This window comes from Pituophis catenifer, unplaced genomic scaffold (genome assembly GCF_029215685.1).
Source record: "Pituophis catenifer annectens isolate HBS135680 unplaced genomic scaffold, rPitCat1.0.hap2 SCAF_3, whole genome shotgun sequence".
Lineage (NCBI taxonomy): Eukaryota > Metazoa > Chordata > Lepidosauria > Squamata > Colubridae > Pituophis > Pituophis catenifer.
In genome coordinates this window covers 50903026-50919218 of record NW_027256883.1, presented here as the reverse complement: position 1 = coordinate 50919218, position 16193 = coordinate 50903026, and the positions used below count along the sequence as shown (strand labels likewise).

General features: G+C 32.8%; 1 protein-coding gene across 1 annotated transcript in view; it reads right to left on the bottom strand.

The window, feature by feature from the left end:
- Window positions 1-16193, bottom strand: part of SMCHD1 (structural maintenance of chromosomes flexible hinge domain containing 1) — a 104959-nt gene that overhangs the window by 74016 nt on the left and 14750 nt on the right. The window contains 14 exon segments of the mRNA XM_070940990.1: window positions 3543-3659; window positions 3753-3830; window positions 6301-6426; window positions 6570-6652; window positions 7385-7491; window positions 8850-8963; window positions 9951-10145; window positions 11144-11327; window positions 11409-11559; window positions 12870-13071; window positions 14554-14644; window positions 14991-15157; window positions 15356-15475; window positions 15907-16030. Of these exon segments, the coding sequence (XP_070797091.1) occupies window positions 3543-3659; window positions 3753-3830; window positions 6301-6426; window positions 6570-6652; window positions 7385-7491; window positions 8850-8963; window positions 9951-10145; window positions 11144-11327; window positions 11409-11559; window positions 12870-13071; window positions 14554-14644; window positions 14991-15157; window positions 15356-15475; window positions 15907-16030 (1859 nt within the window).

The window sequence follows — 16193 nt, the reverse complement described above, 5'->3', positions numbered from 1 at the left end:
GACTCTCGCTCTGAAGGGCCCACCACATCCTTACCTCGAGAAAATTGCCAAATAACTGAAAAAAGTTCACCCACCGCACCCCAACCTCAAAAAAGTCACTGTGAGTCACCATGGGGCTTTACGCAACCTAAAACCATCTCTATCTATTGGCCCTGATGGATTATGGTGCCTACTTCTTTAAAAAGCTCTCAACCACCATAGCAGAGCCTCTTAGCATAATATATGAAATATCTTTCAGAACCAGCTCCTTGCCTAACTTATGATCACTAACCAAGGTCATCCCTATCTTCAAAAAGGGTGACCCCAGCCTAGTTGAAGATTACAGACCAATCTCATTATGTTGTGTCATGGAATCAATCATAAACCAATCCATTACCCTCTACTTAGAGACAAACAACCTACTATCTAACAAGCAGTTTGGCTTCAAAAAAAAATTGCCCTGCAATCTGCAACTCTTACACTGTAAAAACATATGGACTTCACAACTCGACCAGGGTAAAGCAATAGACACAATTTATAGACTTCTGTAAAGCCTTTGATTCAGTAGTACACGACAAACTATTTCTAAAACTAAAATCTTACGGCATTTCCGGATCCCTGCATAAGTGGATAGCTGCGTTTCTATCAAACAGGCAACAAGTAGTCATAATAGGGAACGCCCTATCAAACCCTGCTCCTGTTAACAGCGGTGTCCCCCAAGGAAGCGTTTTAGGACCCACACTCTTTATACTTTACATAAATGACATTTGCGATCATATTATAAGCAACAGCGTTCTCTTTGCTGATGATGTAAAACTATTCAACACCACCAACAATACTGCTACCCTACAAAAAGACCTTGACTATCTGTCAGAATGGTCAAACAATTGGCAACTCCAAATCTCAACCAACAAATGCTCTGTCTTGCACATTGGCAAAAAAATCAAAACACAAAATACAAGCTGGACGGATACAACCTTGTAGACGACCCTTACTCTGTCAAGGACCTTGGAGTACTCATCTCAAATGATCTAAGTGCCAGAGTTCACTGTAATAGCATTGCCGAAAAGGCATTAAAAGTTGTTAACCTAATCTCGTGTAGCTTCTTCTCTGGTAATATTGTACTACTAACTAGAGCATACAAAACATTTGCTAGACCAATTCTCGAATATAGCTCATCTGTCTGGAACCCGCACTGCATATCGGACATTAATACAATTGAGAGAGTCCAGAGATATTTCATGAAAAGAGTCCTCCATTCCTCTACCCACAATACTGTAGAATACCTTATGCCACCAGACTTGAAATTTTGGGCTTAGACAATTTAGAACTACGCCGCCTTCGGTCTGACCTAAGCATAGTACATAAAATTATCTGCTACAATGTCCTACCTGTCAATGACTACTTCAGTTTCAACCACAACAATATACGAGCAAACAATAGATAGAAACTTAAGGTAAACCACTCCAAACTCGATTGTAGAAAATATGACTTCAGCAACAGAGTGGTCAATACCTGGAATGCACTACCTGACTCTGTGGTTTCTTCCCCAAACCCCCAAAACTTTACCCTTAGACTGTCTACTGCTGACCTCACCCCATTCCTGAGAGGTCTTTAAGGGGCATGCATAAGCGCACCAGCATGCCTACCGTCCCTGTCCTAATGTTCCCTTTTATTTGTATCCATCTCATGTATTCATAATTATATCTGTTATCCAATACATGCTTGACAAAATAAATAAAGAAAGAAAAGAAAAAAAGAAAGAAAATAATCCAGTATTCTTATCCGGGATTAATGTTAATACTGGGATAAGTGTAAAGATGAATTGTGATGAACAAAATTGTACCCAAGAGTTGTTTTCTGCGGGTGTTTGTATGTAGGTCTTTGGTTATTCGGGTTTTCTCCCGTGTGAAATTGGAAGTGTCTTGGCGACGTTTCGACGAAGTCTCATTCGTCATCTTCAGGCTGGTGTTTTCAGCTTCGTGCTTCTAGGAGCAAAACACCAGCCTGAAGATGATGAATGAGACTTCATCGAAACGTCGCCAAGACACCAGCCTGAAGATGACGAATGAGACTTCGTCGAAACGTCGCCAAGACACTTCCAATTTCACGCAGGAGAAAACCCGAATAACCAAAGACATATATATATATATATATATATATATATATATATATATATATATATATGTGTGTGTGTGTGTGTGTGTGTGTGTGTGTGTGTGTGTGTGTGTGTGTGTGTGTGTATATGTAGGCATAGTGCTATGGATTTATTGTATTTCAGTGTCAACTTAATTGCCAAAATGTTAACAATATTTATTTATTAAGAAAAACACAAATAATATAATGGAATTAATTATTTATAATTCTGATACTGCTCAGTTTTCTGGGGCTGCATTAAGATAATTCTCTACATAATATAATAGAGAGGCTCAAAAGTCACCTTCCACTTTGACGATGTTTGTGATTTTGGTGCACAAAATATCATGCTTTTGTTAAATAAAATTTACTCAAATTAAATAGCCTATGGTATTTAAAAAACTGTAATAACACATGGTACATGAAATGCAAAATTATAAAAGTTGTTTAATGCAAGTGATATGTAAGGACAAATTCTACATTATATACTGATAGAATATTTAGCACCATTTTATTTTTTTCTTTGTTTTACAGAACAGACAGACTGCCAGAGTAAAACATGGAGTTGCTTTCACAATTCAACATCTTTAAATTGAAGTTTTTTTCTCCCTGGGATGAACAAATAAAAATCTGATAATACTATATATTTATTTTAGAGAAATTGTGTTTAACTTTTAGAATTAATAGTTCAAATGAAGGACAATACTATTTACGTAATTATGTATATTCCCAAAAAGAACAGATCAATGCTAAAAACATTCAGTTGGTCAGTTTTTCAAGTATTAATCATACTTTTAATATACATTCCTAATATTTCTATGTTGCTTTTCCTTTGGAAAGCCACTCTTCTTAGATACTTATAATGAAAGCTAAAAAAAAATTTCTCCACTGACTGAAAGAATTATTATTTGGAGAACTGCCTAAATACTTAGCTCATTTATATTTTAGTAATGTTTTCAAAAATGTTTTCAATATATTACAAGTAGTCCTTGCTTAGCGACTGAAGTTACAGCAGACTCAATTATGGTTGGAAGTTGAGGATTACCTACTGTACATCTCATTGCATAAAAATATGAAATCTGTTACATGTAAACAGTACATATGAAAACAGAGTACATCAATTAAACTTACCTATCAGGGGTCCTTGGTGCTCTCTGAGCTTGCTTGTTTTCTTGCAGACCTTTCATTACCCAAATTAGGTAACATCATCAGTGATAGTAAGGAGTGCAATTTTCTGTCAGTTTATTCTAGAATATAATTCATAAAATGCTCTAGAATATAAACTGGCAGCAAACTGCACTCTTTTCTAGCATAGAAGATGACATTATCTAGTTTGGGTAATGAAACGTCTGCAAGAAAAGAGAGCACCAAGGACCCCTCATTTCTGCCTGAGCTACAAATATTTGCCTTTATTGGTAAAAACTTACCTTTTACATGAAATTTAAATGTTTTGGATGGAAGACGGATTCCTGCATAAGTATCTTCATTACTTTCATTCAACACTTGCAGTTTTAGTGTGTAGGTTCCAAGGTCAACAATATTTTCTGTGTATAATCATACATGTTAAATTTAAGATATCAAATATTATTCAACTGTAGGATATAGTCAAAAAAACTCCCCCCCAAAACACCACTTACCCATTTTTTTGAACCAGTAAGGCCAGTTCCCTCCATGTTGACTGATAAGAGAAACGAGTTCCTTATTTTTACCAGAACCTTACAGAAAAAGAGACATTATTATACTATAAATCAATCTGTTATTAATTCTAATGAATTTGGAAAAATTTTGTAGATAGATAAGTAGATAGCTGTAGACACACACACACACACACACAGAGTATATGTGTATGTATATGTACGGTATGTACTGTGTTTTCCTGAAAATAAGACCTGGTCTTATATTTTTTTGGCCTCCAAACTAAGCACTAGGGCTTATTTTTGGGGAAACACAATTTCAGGGTGATCAGTCCAGCTGGGCGCCCCATACTCCGACACACACACACGAGGCGGCAAGCGTAGGTCTTATTTTGGGGGAAATACGGTATGTATGTATATATGTAGACAGATTTGGGTTGTTAAGCAAGACTATCTATAAGCTAGCTGAAATAAAAATAAAAAAAAATTCAAACATTTAACAATGGAAAATATAATCTATTTTAATTTAAGAACTAAAATAACAAATTTGTTCTTAAAGTGCATTGAAAAGCAGCCATATATTGATATTATCCTAGGGGGAGAACTTCACTGAATAGGTAACATAACTGTGAAAGCCTTTTCTGTAGCATTTGTCAGTTTTTACTATTCTTAGTAGCAGGATAGTAAACAGAGCTTGATATTTCTTGTTCATACAAGGATAAACTTTCAGTTTCATTTTTTAAATTTTCAGTCATTTTTTTAATTTAATATATTTTTCTTGGGTAAGCTTTGACTTGCAAATAAGGAAGTGAAGGAAGTAAAAACCAAAGTGCAAAACCAGAGGAAATTGTATGCAAATATCAATGAAGAAACAATCTGGTTTGGCATGATACATGAAGGTAAATATAAAAGGCAAACTCTAACACTCATTCTTTAATTACAATTACTTTGACAACGCAATATTATATGACATCATAAAAACATTCAAGAGTTTTTTTACTTTTTTTATTCTGCCTTTATTACTTTTATAAATAACTCAAGGCAGCAAACACATCTAAACTCTTTCCTCCTCTTATTTTCTCCACAATAATAACCCTGTGAGTGAGTAACTAATCCAAAATCACTTAGCTAGCTTTCATGTCTAAAGTGGGATTAGAATTTAGTTTCTGGTTTCTAGCCTGATGCCTTAACCACCAATTCTAAACTAATGCATATTCATGGTGTCAAGAATGTAAGATAAAACACAGTGACATCATCCACATATTTATTAGCCAAAATGTCATAAAAATTACACTGAGTTGCTATGCATAAGCAAAGCAGTTACAACAATAACTTGCAAAACATGTTTATGCATATAGTTAGAACTTTTGGTTTCATAAAATATTAGTAAGTTATAACGACAAAAAATCCACTTATTGAGGGATTGTGATAACATTGATCCTTGTGTGGTTGTGGGCTAAATTTCTCGAAGCGATATATATTATACATGGCTGAAGGTAAGAAAATTGTAAAAACTTACCAAAGAATATACTGATTTAGTATATTCATTTATAGTATAGTATACACAAATGACTGTTACGAAAAATATTATGCAAGCTACAAAATGTTACTTAAATTAATATGTATACCTATATTCTTTTTTAAGCCTTAACATCTCTAAGCTTAACATTTAAGCCTTAACATACTATTTAAATCTGTTTGATGACTAACAGAGGTATATTTATTCTATCAATGTATTTATAGTTAAACATAAAGTATTGCTTAATTCTGTCCCTCTCCCTTTTCAAAGGCAAAATTGTAATGCCACACAACACTTATTGCAATTTTTCCCTCAAAAAATGGAAATGAAAATGAATACAGGTAGTCCTAGACTTACAATTCATTTAATGACTGACTGAAGTTACAATGGCATTGAAAAATGTATGACCGTTTTTCACACTTACAACTGTTGCAGCAACCCCATGGTTACATGATCAAAATTTGGACGCTTGGCAACTGGCTCATATTTATAACAGTTGTTTCCTGGGTCATGTAATCACTTTTTGTGACCTTCTGACAAGCAAAGTCAATGGGGAATCTAAATTCACTATACAATCATGTTACTAACTTAACAGCTGCAGAGGTTCATTGAACAACTTTGGCAAGAAAGGACATAAAATTTGATAAAACTCACTTAACAACTGTCTCACCAAGCAATAGAAATTTTGGGCTCAATTGTGGTTGTAAGTTAAGGACTACCTGTATTTGTATATTATATCTGCATGTTGTTCATTATATTAAAATTCTAAAACATATTTTCCTGTATTGGTTGGTCATGGCTTTCCTCCTCCTTCTTTATTCCATTTATTTATTTATTCCATTTATATGGCCACCCACAACCCAGAGTTGGGCTGCCACATACATGTCTATTTAAATAAATAATCAAATTCAAAATGTTCTGCCCATGAGGTTTACTGTTGTAGAAGAAAGAGTGGCTACAATTTGAGTATCTTATTTTAATATATATTAATACATTAAAATAATGTAGGAAAAATACAACTTGCATGCTTACAATGCAAAACAATCTTAAATTGCACAAGTAACTTTGATCCTTTGATCTTTGATCCTCCACGACTTGGTCCTGGAAGTTTTTGAATAGGCTCGCCTTTTTTATTCAGTATTTCAACTTGTAAATCTCCTAAGGGGAAAAAACAGAGCAACCAACAAACATGAAAAACAAATAAATTGAATCAGATTTTAAATTACTATCTGAAATAATAATCAATCCACATATTTATGAAAAATAAATTGAAATAAACTATCTCTGAAATTAATACTAACCTAATGTAAATCCTGCGCACTTAATGTCATCTGATAATAATTCATCTCCATTAGGCCATGTTACTGACAGACTATCAGGAAATCTAGTAAGAAAAGAAGTATTAAGAGTCACTTTGGTGAAATAGTAGTCTATATAAATTGCATATATAAACAAACAAATCAAGTAAAACACTGATGAATTAAATTATCAAGACAATAAAAAATGCACCTAATTACTTAGGCAATTTTGTTTTTTAAAAAATTATAAACAATATAGTAATTTATTTAGCCACTGCAGGATATAGCAATGTGTCACCTCCAGTTTAACTCAAATAGACTAAAGTGAGTTAATGATTGGATGAGAAGGCCCCAGGAAAATCTCAGGGTTAGAGGTAGTTGAAAAAAAAATCTGTTAAGAGGTAATGGTAAGCTACTTACGTTTTATTATCAAATAATGCTAATAGACATCTTTGTAAAGTCATAAGGAATTGAGCTTGACTCAAAGGAGTCTTTAGTTTTATACATATTAATTATTATTAACCTATTACCAATTGTACAAATTACGTAATCTTAGCAAGAATTATTTACCAAAATTCAAGAAAATGTCATGTAAAATGGTGCTTGCTTCAAGAAATAAAAAGTGCACTTCATGGGAGAAAAGATGTTCTCCCCTCAAATGTATTATTTCAGATATAATCAAACTATGAAGCTTAAGTCAATTTTTAATGAATCAATTTTTAACATAATATTTAATTGGGTGACAGGCTAATATTTTTATTTGTGTTTACTTTTTATTTCTAAATTGATAAAATAATTTATTAGCTATACAAACTTACTGAGCCATTTCCTCTTCAATGTATTTTTCCACTACTGCTTCAGACACCGAACAATCAAGTTTGCATATTGGAATGATCTTTATTTCATTGTATAATGCTTGAGGCTCCTGAAAATTAATATATTTATACGGAAGTTGAAAATTATCTATATCTACATATATTTATGCATATCTCTTCTTATGAAATCTTTGAAATTTGAATATATTTAAAATAAAGTTATATACAGTATATTCCCTTGTAATTAAAAATACAATATCAAAGATGGTTTAATTTTTAAAATTCTGGTTTTTAACTATTTGTAGTAAAAATTATATTCTAAGTCAATTTATTAATGTATTTTCTAATAAATATTTACAGATTACAAAACTGTGTATTAACTGGGGAGACATTTTAAAGTACTAATTTTGTCACTTACAACTTGTTTATTATTACTATTTTTATATTGTCTCTTTAAGAATTGACTAAAATAATAAGCAATTAAAAAGAAAAATATTTCTGATGGTGATGACCAAGCACCATTTTGCTCTTAAGTAACATTTTTCTCTCACACAAAAATTAATCAGTTTTTAAGAAGCTGTTTGCTACCATAGGTATATACTACTTAAAGATCAGATATTTTTGAGAGTTATTTTATTTTGTGAACATTTAAACTACAAACCCTCCTCCTCTTCCTTATATTTTTTCAAGTTTCTTTTCATAAGTATTGTTTTCTGGAAAGACTTTGGATCAAGACCTGGCACCAATCTTATTGTAACTAATTCATTATTAGATAATACTACTGAAATAAATCTTTCCTTGTTTACCATTTCTTCCACCTGCATTTTCTTCTGTAGATAGTTCTCAACTTTGATCGTAATTGAGGCCAGAATTAGAGTCATAAGTTGTTGACATCATAAGTCAAGGCCTCTACATGACCAGAAGTAATTTTCTAGTCTTTTCATTGCAGTACTCACATGACTATGAGATGCTGCTATGGTTGTAATACACTAGCTGGATGCCAAGTGCCTGTGAATTTTAATCACAGGAGCACAGAGATGCTGCCACCATTGTAAGTATGTAGACAGTTGTAAAGGTATTTTTTTAGTGTTGTCCTAATCTAAGCGATTATTAAATAAGGCAGTCGGTAAGCAAAGACTATCTGTAATTTTGACTTATTCAATACTTGCACCATGTAACTCCATTTTGATTCTAGTGTAATTCACTACGAAAAGTTGTGGCATTTTAGAATTAGAGTAGCTAAATGTTTGGTGAATAAGGCTATTGATTCATGGTGGCTAAGTCTTCATAACAGAGACATTTATTTCTTAATACAGTTGCTTGGAAGTGGATAAGTGGAAATCTATGGGAATAGAATGTTGGATTAAATAACGTGATTCAGTACAGTTCTTATGTTACATTTTTTTCTATTCAGGCTTGAATCAAACATATAAATGGATTAATTTAAAAATTGAAACTATTTACTTACCAAAGCTATTTGAACATCTCCACCAGTAGCATAGACATCTCCATCATGATCTCCATATAGATAAAAATGTTGAATTCTGCCATGAAGTACTGGACCTCTTTTAATTGATCTCACCTAACACATAAACATCATTTATTTATTTACATAAAGATTTAACTTAATCCTAAAAATAATTTCTATGTTGTTATAATTTGTAAAAATATCTAACATTTTGTCATGAATGTAAATAACGAATAAAAATTTTCATCATTATACTTCTGTTTATTATAGTTTTTCAGAAATAATTTTTAACAAAAATATTTTCTAATGCAGTTTATAAAGTCTCCTCTTGGGCAATGATACAAAGCAGAGTTTTGCTAGGGAACAACTAGCTTCAATAATAGGGAGTTTTAAGTTATAATTAATTCCTCTGTTTATTCTTTTGTAATGGTTAGAAAGGTGATTGTTTCTAAAAAAAATTCAATTTAAAATTATCTTGGGATTTTCTTTCCAGGACTTAAAAGTTTGTGAACAATTTTTTTAAATTTTTTTTTAAAGTTTTCTGCACATAAATGACTAAGAACATCTGTTCTCCACGCAAATCCTAAAATCAAATAAAAAGAACTCAGTTAAATAAATGAAACTGAAATGAAAGTTTTGGTTTTAGTAGTTTTTAATAATATTTTAATCTGTGTAGTTTTTAAAAAAAACATTTTAATTTTTTTTACTTGTTTTATAACTTGTAAGCCACCCAGAATCACCTTGCAGGGGAGATGTGCAGCATAAAAAATTAATAAACAAATAAAATGAATTAAAAATATTACAGTTAAATTGCTAAGTATAGGGCCGACCTCCAGCATTTTTTTTAAGAAGTCTTCCAAGGTCCCCATTGACAATTTCCCAACTAAATATGGCAGAAATAGCTACATCTCAGTTGTCTGATACGCACTTATCTTGCAAGGATAGCTACTGGGAAACATGCTGGGGAACAAACTTTATCAATTTAAGAAATGATTTAACTAACTTATTTAATCAACAAAGAAAATATAATTCGCAGCCCATCAAATATACATTACGCAATCTTCTCAAAAGTGCCTGTTTTTTCAAAAGTAATTAACTTACCAACTGCCCAGCTTTATATATTTTTCCATCCCATTCAATTTCCTCATATGTAGCCCAAGGTGTCAGTTTTCCTTTAGAAGCCTGATCAGTACGTATGACTTTTTCTTTAAACTTAGTAAATTTGATTTGTTTATCATGCTTTTCATGGCAATTCTTGAGCCATGATGCAAATTCTCCAGTTTTCATTCTCTGTTCCTGTGGAAAGTGTGTGTATATATATAAAAACCATACTTATAATTCTAATCCTATTTTTAAAAGGTGCTCAGGACAATAAAGTTAAAGAGGCAGTTACATGTTCATTGTGTCTGATGAGGAATTTTGATTTATATTTCCTTGTGTCCATACAGGTAGACCTCGACATACGGTAATTTCTTTAGTGACGGTTGAGTTACAACGGCACTGAAAAAAGTGACTTGTGACTGTTTTTCACACTTGACTGTTGCAGCATCCCCATGGTCACATGATGCTTGGCAACTTATATTTATGATGGTTGCAGTGTCCCAGGGACTTGTGATCATCTTTTGCGATCTTCTGACAAGCAAAGTCAATGGGGAAGTCAGATTCATTTTACAACCATGATACTAACTCACTAACTGCAGTGATTCACTTAACAAGTGTGGCAAGAAATGTCATAAAATGGGGCAAAATTCACTTAATAACTGTCTTGCGTAGTAACAGAAATTTGGGGTTCAATTGTGGTAGTAAGTCAAGGATTGCCTGTACTTAGTATTCCAGGGTTCAGAAATCATTATAACCCTCTTTTTGTTACACTCAACTCTTTTATACATATTTATAAAACATTGTTGGATGAGCATTCTTCACTCAGTATTCTTGACCAGTAGGTTTAATGTTATCCAATAGTAATTTATTTATTATTCTGATGTGATATTCACAGCAGTCAGGAAATTAGATAAAGATAACTTTTTAAATTTCACAATGCCATTAATGAAATATCTTTGAGTTTTGTGGCAAGAATAAGTTGATGTATCACTTCCATGTAGTTTTAAGAATGCTACGGACCAACAAAAGGTACTTTACCATGGTCCCCTCAAATCTCAAATTGCTGTCCTGAAACTGCAATAGATTGTATTTTCTTACCATATAAAAGCACAAACCACAATAAAATTTACTAGATGTAATTATTTTCTAAAGGTCTGTAAACAGTATTAGCAAACAAATAAATTCAATATTACCTGTCCATTAATAATTCTTTTAAAAAGTGTATTTTTATCTTTTAACTTTGATTCCAACTCCATGAAAGTCAGTTTGTTTGTGGTGACTTCAAACTTGTCATTTGAAAATAATACACCAGATATTCGGTTGTAACATTCAATTGGAACGTTCCCTCTCTTTTTAGGCAAAGTACACCATTCAAAACTTGGGAGGAAAAGACATCATTTAGAAACATAGAAACATAGAAATGTATATGTATAAACTTTAGAACGAATTCAGTCTTACTCTGCTATAGTTGTATATGGGATTAATCTTCCATTCCAAAAACATTCAAAAATAGCTTTTTCCCTTCTGGCTGTTTTTTCTCTTATATAACATTCCTCTTCTTCATCTTCATTATTATCATTATCATCATCACCATCATTCTCTTTCAATCCTAAATTTAAAAGTTATTTTCATATTATTATAGGTAGAAATGCAAAATAGAATAGTTTTCCAAATTATGGAAAAGAACTGCAAACCAGATGCCTATTTAAATTTTTTCTTTAAAAATTGCTAATGAAATTAATTTCTAACACAATCAAATGAGACGTTTATGTATAAGGAGAGTATTGTATAACTTGGCTTGGTTCCTATAATTAAAGTGTGCATATTAGCCAACATTTTGCTTGAAAAAGTTGGGTACTGTTGCTTTAGAGGCCAATGTATTATCAAGCATGTACTGTACATCCACCAATAGTTGTGTCAGCCTTGCCAAGTTAGACAAGAAGCACAACCAGATGAACTAAGCTTACTTTATTATAAAGTTACATGAACAGAATCTTGGCAGACTGAAATTATTTCTCTCCTTGTTTCTTTTTAGTGTCTGGAAAGGATTCCTTCTGAAACGCTTTGCATGCACCTATGGACTGAACTGCTTTACCCTGGCTGGGAGTCTGCCTCCTCATTCTCACACGCCATCACCCTTACTATCCCTGGAGTCTTTTTTTTCTTATTTTTCTTTAAAATTGCAATCTCTCTGGCCAAGAGATCTGTCTGAGAAGTTTGTTACTATCATCAAATTCTTTCTTGATCTGGAAATTTCTCCCATCCCCTGCTTCTTCATCTGCCTGCCCTTTCTTTGTCTGGGTTCTTAGACTGAAAGTGTATTTATTCTATTTAAAGGACAGAAAATATCTCGACCCAACTAAATTGAGAATGGGTGAGCTAGCAGATGAATCACAATCCGTTCTATAAAATTGGTTTGAAATGTAGCTTATTAATCAATGATTCATGGAAAGTTACATAATTTTAATTATCACCAATAAATCTTCACCTAAAAACAATCCTACTCCCCCAACTCCCTATGTATTTATTTATTAAATTTATTTACCACTCATCTTGCTGTCATGCGACTTTGGGAAGTTTACAATCTGACAAAACAATTAAAACTAACTTTAATTAATTAAATGATTAAAATAATAAGACAACTAATACATTAAAATAACAAAGAAATAGCTAATATAGTGGCAGGTATGCAATAGAGTGGAGGTTACTGGATTATAGAAGTAAGGATGGCACAATATATATTTAATATAGCTCCACTATACCAAGAATTGGTATTCGAAAACCTGGTTGTTCTTCAATTCAAGCATTTTACAATGCCCCCTAATGCTAGGTAGTATAATATTTAAAATCATGGGAACCTGATCAAATTTATATTAGTATGTGAATGATAAATAGCATTTATCCCAAGCAATTACTCACCTGAAGAAAAGATAGGATGGGTTTCTTTGTCATATAAGAAAGGATGGTAACGTATAATTCCTTCCACTATCCCATCTACTCCAACAAAAGCCTTAAACTCAAAGCTATCTGCTGCTGTGTTTATATATAAAGTCTGCATATCATCCTGGATTTCTCTAAGGTTCACAATCTTAGGTGTTTTCCCCCTTTCAAACAGTGAAATCTAAACAGATAATAAGTGTTAGTCTATGAATTTCTTGATGAAAGGTATCATGAATAATAAAAAGCAAGGAAAATTAAATTAAAAGCCTCAATTTATTCTTTAAAATTTGAATTTTATAGCCAATATTTCAAAGAACTGTTACATAAATCATATAATTATGACATGTTATTAATGAACTGGATCCAAAAAAGGCACTTTTTAAAACACAAGAGTACTACAGGTAGTGCTCAACTTATAATCACAATTGGGACTGGAACTTCTGTTATTAAGCGATACGGTCATTAAGAGAGTAGTGACCAATTTTATTATGTTTTTTGCCAGTTGCTAAGACAATCCAGCTTTTCCATTTATTTTGCTTGCTGGAAGCCCCCTGGAAAACATCATAAATGGTGATTACATGACCCCAGGACATTGCAACTGTTTTAAATACCTGCTAGTTGCCAAGTGCCTGAATTCTGATCCTGTGATCACAAGGATACTGTTCTGTCCCCGTCTCACACACGCACAGAAACTGATAGTCAGGGGTTAAATAAAACTGGCAGACAACAAATTCTTTCGATAAGAGGCTTGGCAGCAACCCAGTAGCTGCTTGCCAAGAACTTTAGTCATAGAGGGAGGGGTTGTTCCTCTAACAGATAAACCCAAACAAGATACACAGTTCAAAAATTGTCAAGTCCAGTCCGTATTAAATCCAAGGCAGATAACGTTGTTTCAAAGATACAATGTGACTCGCTAGTAGTTTGTTTTGTCCATCACAGAGTCTGAATGGCCACCTCACCCCCTTTTATCCCCTGTGGGGTGTGGTCCAGTGACTCAGCCTAATCTCTGCACACCTCTTCTGCTGTGCGCGCCTGCCTCTCCGATGCTGGCATGGATCCAGCCAAGACTTATCTCCGTCACTGTCCGACTGCGAGGAGATACCTGGCTCCTGGCCAATCTCTTCTCCTTCAGGAGACACCTGAGGCATTGCCAGAGAGGAGGGTCCTAGAGAGGGAGGCCTGGCCAACTCCTCTCCTTCATGTTCGGAGCTTTCTCCCTCCGATAACACCGGCTCAGGTAACGGAGCCACAACAGATACTACAATGGTTGTTAAATGTGACAAGTGGTTGTTAAGTCCCTTTTTTCAGTGCCGTAACTTTGAATGGTCATTAAATGAATGGTCATAAATACAATGCCTTTTAACTCTCTTTTGTATCTTGACCAGTAAAACATAGTTCATACTTTTTTAGTTGCTTTTATATGGCACCCATTAACCAAAATTCTCAGACCTGGTTACAATAAAAAGAAAATATATTCTACACATTAATTATCCCACTCGGATCCTAAATCAATGGAGAGATTTTGGAGGGATATATTGGTGGCTAGACTATGGAGGAAGAGGATGAAAGTGCTCCATTCATCGCTAATACTGCTTAAGGTAATATATAGAACAAGTAAAACAAGTATGTTCATTGATTTACTTCCAATATCGAGAGATCCTACCTCAATAACCATATTATTGAAAACGTTTTCTTCCATTGGCAAATTAGTTATGTTTCCTTTTGGTCCATGGATATAGTAATGATATATGTGTCTGTAATCATAAAATTCATTAACCATAAATAAGAACTGCAGGATTTTTTAATAGGCCACTGAATACTTTAAAGATATAAAACAAAATAAAACTTGTATATAGAAGCCAGAAAGATTATATATAAATTCCAGTCCTTGCTGTTAATAAAAAATCCCCACCCCATAACATTTCAACTAAAAGCAAAACTACAAAAATAGAATAAAACTAAAACTTTTCGTCTATTATTTAATACTCTAAAATACTATATACTATATAATGCAATTTCTAGGTTTAGAAGTACAGGGGGAAAAATTCGAAGTATGATATGATCAAATTACTTGAAAGCTTAGAGACATAAGATACTTACTTTAACTGTTTTATGCAATAATCAAAATTATTTTTCAGGTATTTTACATAGTTAGGCTGAATTCCAGTAATGACAACAGCAGTAAAACTGTCTCTGTCTTTCTCTTCCAAAATAAGCTTGTGCAGAAATCGCTCATCGAAATTAACAATGTGGGAAGAATCAGATGGCTATTGGAATTTTTTAAAAAAAATAGATTAAATTAGACAATGATACGGATTAGCTTTCATTCATTTTGAAATCAGGAAAATGAAAGTTATGGTTTCATTAAATACTTTGGTTTCCTAATTCCTAGCAGGTTGTAAATGTGAAAGGACTGTTTCAAAGGTGGCATTAATCCAATGATTAAAATACTACTATTGTCTTACCTTTCTATTTCTTATATAGTTACAATATATAGGTTCTTTGTTTTTTTCTTTCTCTTCAAAATCTTTTTTTGAAAGGACAAGTTCGTGAACATCTTGAGAATTTGCAGGTTTGCTTATCATCTGATATTTTTTAAAAAAAAACAAAACAAAAACAAAGTTACATTGGAAGCAATTCTAGCAGTCAACACTCAGATATAGGAAATTTACATCACCAAAACTGCACTGGATGAAGATTATGTACTTTCTCAAATATAACACTCAATGGAAAATAAACCTGGCTTCATAATTCTATGAAATATAAAAACATAGCAAGGGAAAGACTTATTACCCCATACCAGCAACACAGTTCTCACACAAATACTGCAGATATGTTATTTCAGTACTATATTTTGACACTGAAATCTTCTTTACCACCCCAAATACAGCCTGGCAAACTTTGTCTTCTACCAACGGACAATTGGCCCATTCCCCATGTATTTACAATCTGTTTCTTTGCAGAAGTCAGACTATTATTAATCCAGGTTAATTAAGCAATATTAGACTTTACTTACTCTAACAGACTGTCCAACAAAAAACACAGCTTGTTTACCACCAACCCCAAAATATGAAATATCACTGTTTAAGCTGAGAGGTTTGGGCTCCACTGTTTGAGGACGTACATATCCTGAATGATCACTGATACAAAAAATGAATAGAAGAAAAAAATAGAAACTGTTAAATGTACAGATATTAAATGAAATTAAAAACAATAATCAATAACAATGCTTTGGAGTGATAAAATATAGTTATATATAAATTTTGTGATATATCCTTTGATATCTACATTATAAAATATATA